This window comes from Oryzias melastigma, linkage group LG23 (assembly GCF_002922805.2).
Source record: "Oryzias melastigma strain HK-1 linkage group LG23, ASM292280v2, whole genome shotgun sequence".
Lineage (NCBI taxonomy): Eukaryota > Metazoa > Chordata > Actinopteri > Beloniformes > Adrianichthyidae > Oryzias > Oryzias melastigma.
Window position 1 is genome coordinate 8,251,269 of NC_050534.1, and position 6,832 is coordinate 8,258,100.

Here is a 6,832-nt window from a genome sequence, read left to right on the forward strand (position 1 = left end):
TTAGGAGGCAGTAATTATATATTAATTATGTATTACTTCAAGTTTTGATTGAAAGTCCAACTTGAAGACATTTATTTCTGACATTATAACTGCCATTTTTGCAGTCAGTCAGAAAAAAAACTTAAAATTGAACTTTATTAACCACAGATGAACAAACAAGAACTAAAATATTCCCAATTTTTTCCCCTCAAACATCAAGAATGATCAAAAATAAAAAGAAAAGGTAAAAAATAACACAAATAATCAAATACTAGGTATTATTTTTGCATAAAAGTAGAAATTGTTCGTGTATTTTTACTTGAAGGTGTCAATTCACTTCTAAACAGATGCACCAGCGCTGAATATTCTTTTCTTGGCCGCACGGACAAAACGTTCAACAAATAACAACATGTAGGCTCCAATGCACTTAAAATAAATGTGGGCAATAGTATATAATATAACATAACAGTATTATGTGTGGCTACTATGAATTTCTATTCATTTTTTTGTGCTTGGTTGCACAAGAATATACCTGCGAATAACATAATGTTTTTTAAATGAATTTAAGTGAGGGATGGTGTGATGTCACTTTTCAGGGCGATTGCGAAAATCAATCTTTTCCCTGAAACTGTGGCCGATAGCTGATATTTTCCAATCCTGATATTTAAGTCTCTACAATAACACAAAGTTTAGATTTATTTTTTTCTTTTGTTTCTTTAATTAGAAATTCACAACTGCTCTTTTGCTGTACAATCACGTTGTACTTGCATACAAAAGGGGAAATTATAGGAACAATTAGGACTTTAAAACTTTGAAAATATGTCTGAAAAGAGTTAGGCCATTCTGTAAACCATAAGCTTCTCATTGCCAGAGATCTATTAGGAACAATATTCAAGATTCAAGATCAACATTATTTATCCCCCCAAATTCGGTTGTAGGAGCGGCATAATAATAAAAGTAAAAGCACAAAACATTGGGAATTAAAACTCTTATGTATCCAATGTATCGTTATTAAATATGCTCAAATTACTCAAATTATGCAAATATAGTCCGATACTGGCAGTGATATACTGTATCGCCCAACCCTAGGTAAAATATAATCAACGTGGTTTGATTTTTAAAATCCTACTATTGTGAATACACTTTTTCAAGTATTAATAACACAGGGACTCCAGGCCTTGAGGGCCGCAGGAATGCGGCCCTCAAGGCCTGGAGTTGCCTATCCCTGTAATAAAACTTTTAAAAATAAATAAAATAACTTATTAGTTCAAAAATGTGGTTTGTACTCATAGGAAATTGTGTGCAAAAACGTATATAAATTTATAAAGCAAATAATGTCCAACTGCCCAAAGCATTTTTTGCCCTCAAAGTCAGAATCAAAACCCCCCAATTGGGTGAGAAACTTCCCAATCTGGCAACATTGCCCAGGACCTCTGTGGGCCAAGATGAGGTTTGAAAGCAGTGAGAGGTGGGATTCTCATTAGTCTAAAGTCAACATCAGCCTGTAGAAGCAGCATGAAATAAGCCGAGTGTTACATGTAGACACTTTGGTGGGAGATGGATTTTAAACGAGTACACTGGACTCATTGATTTAGAGCTCCTGCTGCGTTAAGACTAAATGTTTGTGCTTTTAACCCACTAGAGCCATTTCCTATCATTCAAATCCTTCCAAAATGTTGCTAAAAGGGATGTTTCTTCGCCGCCCCCCGCTTTGTTCCCCCAGTGATGTGTCCACCCCGCCCGGTTTTGTGAAGGACTACCCGAGCCCCACCCTCGTCCCTCCTGTCCTCCCGGACGGGCCTCCGCCAGCTCCTCCTCCCTTCCTTCTCACTCCCTGTGATGCCTCCCTCCCGCTGTGGCTGTCTGTCACAGTACACACATCACCATTTGGCCGTCTTCCTCCTCACCTTTTTTAGGTAACCGTGAGACACCCAATCATTTAGGTCTGCCACAATTAGTCGTTTATTTTATGTAGAATCGTAGTGTAGTAAAGTTGAAAGTTATAATGGCATTCTGCTATTTTTTTGGACTACTTTGGCATTTATTACGTTTTTTCAGGCCAAGTTTAGCTAATATTTTAGCTACATGCTAGCCATTTTGGCTAATTTAGGCTTTGTTTGTTTTTTTGGCTATTTTTGAGTTTAGCTAATATTTCAGCTACATGGTAGCTGTTTTGGCTAATTCATGATTTTTTCAGTTTTTTTAGGCTAATTCGGAGTTTAGCTAATATTTCAGCTACATGCTAGCTGTTTTGGCTAACTTAGACTTTTCTTGATTTGTTTTTTAGGCTGTTTTTGAGTTTAGCCAATATTTCGGCTACATGTTAGCTGTTTTGGCTAACTAAGGCTTTTTTTCAGTATTTTAGACTAATTTGGCATTTAACTAATATTTTAGCTGGCTATCAGCTTCAGCTTTTTCAGCTATTAGCTTCAGCGATTTCAGCTATTAACTTCAGCATCATCATCTGTCATCACTAGCATCTTCAGCAGCCAAATTCAGCTTAACACATTCACACTAGCATTATCGCCGGGAATGCTATACATCTAGTTTTTAGTTAGTTTAAAGCTAATGATGGTTAAGATGTGTGCTTTACATCCACTCTGAGCATGACTCAATTAGTCGACTACTTTGAAAAGATAATCGGTGATTAGTCGACTATTAAAATAATCGTTTGTGGCAGCTTTACAATCATTTGAGGATGACAATGGCGTCACAAAAAGATTTGGGAACACTGGACTTCAGCCCATTTAACCCATGTATTGTGCAGAATTGACCCATTTTCACATGAGAAAATGTGTCAATTTTGACACAATATAAGTTGAGTAGTAAAGGATATTTTGTTTTGTCAAACAATAATGTCTGAAACAGGTTTTGAGCAGAGTAAAAGGTCAGTGAGGTGAAATGTACTTAGGAACGGGACTGTTAAGATAACTTGTACTTCAGTTTTGATTTCCAATAGACACTATTTACATTTGAAAATGCTTTTTCAGCTCTTGAAAGCACTAAATTCCCAGCAGGATCATGTGATAGTCACCTTAGGGGAAGGGTGGGCAGCGAGGGCCGCGATCCTTCCAGCCTAACCTGCTCTGCCGTGTCCTGATTGGCTGGAGACACCGGGCCTTGAAGCCTGAATGGGATGTTTGTGGTTATAAGTAACCCTAAAATAATGAATCAAGCAGGATAGAGGAGTTCTTTTTGTTTTAATCTCTGTGTTATTGATTTTGTTCTGACTGAAGCTGGTTTCTCTGCAGCTATGTGTTACTGCACGCGTCCAGGAAGACGTTCAGCAACGTGAAAGTCAGCATCTCGGCCCAATGGACGCCCTCCGTCACCAACGACAGCGCACAGTTCTCCCCTGCTGAGGTGCTTCACTGAAGACCGTGTCACACAACCGCTACGAACATTTTGCACATTTTCCACGTCTTTTGTGATACATGCGTGATTCATAATTGTTTCTTTTGTCCGTTTTTCGTCGATGTGCGCAGAACTCTGCCGATGGTTCTGAATTTGGTTTTGAGTTATTCAAAATTAGTGGTCGGTTGAGAAAGTTTATGCGTATTTTACGTAGTTTATGCAAAATTGTTACTTAAAGTTTTTTTTGCTTGATGCATATGCAAATTTTTGGCTTTCCATGACTAATCCACATATGTCTAGCAGACTTTTCATCGATATGTAACTTTTTATTGCATATATTGTGCACATATCTCGTTAAAATTACACAATTGACGCACAAATCACTAGTAAATTGCATAAAAGCAGCACAATAATCACGCACTGTTCATGCACAATTGGCGTATTGCGTGACAGGTATATAAATCGGCCGATCCAGCAGTCAATGCCAAGTGGGGGCTTCCCACTCCCCCTGTCCAGCTCGTTTGGGTCTCTCGCTGGGAAGTTTGGTGCGTGGTTTATTTGAACTTCTTCCGTGGTTCATTCATGATATGTCTGTGAAAATTTCACGCAAAACATCACAACTTTTCTCATTTTTTTCCTCGTATGTTCACTTATGACCAATTTTAATGCGTAAAATATACATAGCGGTTTGATTCCAAAGCCACAACTCGAACATTCTCCCATAAAAATCCCGTTTAGTGATCAAAAACGTTTTCAAATCGTTTCATAACGAGTGTCAGAGAGTCCTGAAGGTCCCTTGAGTCGCTCGTCCAGATCAACTGAATCTATTTGTGTGTCTTCTGTGATTCTCCCAGACGTGGGAGGACAATCGGCTGTTTGCAGATGAAAAGCAGGCCACGTTGTTCCTGGGAGCGCTGGACTCCATCTTCCTGTTCTCATATGCAGCAGTGAGTTCAGTCTTCTGTTTATTTATTTGTTTGTGTCAGTGCAGAATAGGGACATTTATTAGAGTGACTAAAAAAAGAACAGAAGTGATGTGTCTCGGACACATTCCTTTAACGTCATTGAATGTGAGTTGTGGTAAATACAGGAAGTGTGAACTTTCATAAGCGAGGGACTTTTTTGAGCTCTAATGATGATTATAAAAATATAATCTAAAAAATAGGGGGAAAACTCATTGAGTTTCTTCTCTCCTCGCCCATTTAAATTGAGTCTGCACCACTTTGTTTCTCGTCTTTCCAGGGTCTGTATCTGAGCGGAGTGATCGGGGACCGAGTGAATCTGCGCTACGTCCTCTGCTTCGGCCTGTGTGGATCAGCAGTTGTGGTCAGAGCTCAGCAAAACACAAAATACTCATTTTTACTTCTTTACATTGGGAATGTGTGTTTAAGCATTTCTTGGAAGCCGTTGCGTGTTGTCAGGAAATGCGTTTTTTGTTCATGTGTAGGTAGTAGAATTACAACTACAGTATTGTACAGTATTAATATAGCCGTCAGTGATTGGTCTATGTTTGAACTTATGTCATATTTAATAAACTAAGTGAGACAAAAGAGTCAGAGATACGTCAGTCGGTCAGACTTTATTAACTGCGTTCACAGTAACTCTAGAACTAATTTGTAAATCGCTACATGTTAGCCACATTAACTACGCTAGTAGAGCTAGCAGCTTTAGTGTATTAACAATACCTGTGACTCCCAACTTTGTTTGCAACTTGTAAAAAACACTAAAACGAACATTACTGTGATTATGCTAACTCCAAATGTTGTAACACATTAAACAAAAACTCCCGACATCCCTACATGTTAGCTGTGTTAGCATATTTACCAAACAACCAACATTGTTTGCAACTCGTAAAAAAAACATACCACTTCCGCTAAAACTAACATTACTGTGGCTATGCTAACTAGCGTTGTTTGTAAAGCGTAAAAAAACATAGTGCGACTCTGCTACACGTTAGTCATGTTAGCATATTTACAATAACACAATCATGTTTGCAACTCCTAATAAAACAGGCTGACATTTTGACAGAGCGCTGCGTACCTCTCAAAATTATTTCAACATCAGTAAACAAAACCAGAATTAATCCATTGATAAGGTTCTCCAAATAATAGAGGTCACTGTCGTTTTTCTATCAGTATTTGGGCTTTTCAGTGCACCTTATACTATAAAAAATATAGAACTTTTCTTTTCTTTCTTTCTAGCATCTAATATGGCATAATTTATCTGCTGACGTACATTTGTTTCTGTCAGTTTTCAAATTAATCGTTCAAACACAATGCATTGTGGTCTATAATCTTGAATCAAGAAGGAATTGATGCACTTTTTTTTTTTTTTTTTGCAAAGAATGCTTGGAAAGAATGCTAGGAAGTAGATATGGGCTCCATATTGCTGAAAGTTAGCATGTAACAGCTGGCAAAACTAGTGTTAATACAGTCAGAGGTGGAGACGGGTTGTAGGAGCATCAGGAGTCTTTGCCACCAACTGTGGAACTGACTGGAGGACAGCAGTGGCAGAAATAACCACAAGAGGGCGACAGAGAGACACATTTTGAGCTCTAATCATCTTAGCTCTTTGGTTACAATACAATATAACAGATTATTACAACATATTTAGAGTTAGAAAATGTCTTTAGACATTACTGTTCTATCATATTGATTAATATCTTGCTGGCGGTCATTAAAATGCAAACATTAGTATTATATCTGTCTATAAATTGCATGATTTTTCATTTTCCTGCCATCAAATGTCCACAAATTTGCTGTGAAAAACTGGACGGCGTCTAAATGAGCGCATCTTTTCCCACAGACTTTGTCCTTTTAATATACAAACTTTTCTGCACATTTCCACTAGGTTTAGACAATTGTTCTCCCCCAATCATCCACACATCTTTGTTTGTTCTTGGTGTGCTTCCAGGAGTTTGTGTTCGGCACTCTGACCGAATGGCTCCACATTTACAACGTGTATCTGTACTGCGGTTTGTGGGTGCTGAACGGCCTGCTGCAGTCCGCCGTCTGGCCCTGCGTGGTCGCCGTCATGGGCCACTGGTTCGGCAAAACGGGGTGAGAAACGTAAAAATACACCTGGAACGTTATGGGATCATTTCTTTCACCTTTTTTTATTAAAAGAAGTGATAGAAATGAAGGATTTAACTGATGGGTTATCAATCTTTCTAACAATATTATTATATAATATGCTTATTCAATAAAAGAGGGTGATAACATGGAGCAACCCTGTAATTTTTGACCTAAAAAGGAAAAAAATTTATCAGAACTCGAATGTTTTGAGCATTTATTTCCACTTTCTAACAAATTTTGTAAAAATACTAAATGTGGTGTTTATATTTAAGTTTAAATTTATATATTTTTACTCCATTTGTCATAAACACTCCTATATGTTGCAGGCGTGGTTTCGTGTTTGGCTTGTGGAGCGCTTGTGCCTCGGTGGGGAACATCCTGGGCGCCTTCCTGGCTTCCAGTGTGCTCAAGTACGGGTATGAGGT

At 38.2% G+C, this 6,832-nt stretch overlaps 1 protein-coding gene across 1 annotated transcript in view; it reads left to right on the forward strand.

The window, feature by feature from the left end:
* slc37a3 (solute carrier family 37 member 3) overlaps nucleotides 1-6,832 on the forward strand; it is a gene marked incomplete in the record, with an annotated part of 13,430 nt that overhangs the window by 2,035 nt on the left and 4,563 nt on the right. Inside the window, 6 exon segments of the mRNA XM_024292165.2 lie at nucleotides 1,703-1,895; nucleotides 3,231-3,342; nucleotides 4,188-4,280; nucleotides 4,576-4,659; nucleotides 6,247-6,392; nucleotides 6,734-6,830. Coding sequence (XP_024147933.1) covers nucleotides 1,819-1,895; nucleotides 3,231-3,342; nucleotides 4,188-4,280; nucleotides 4,576-4,659; nucleotides 6,247-6,392; nucleotides 6,734-6,830 — 609 coding nt within the window.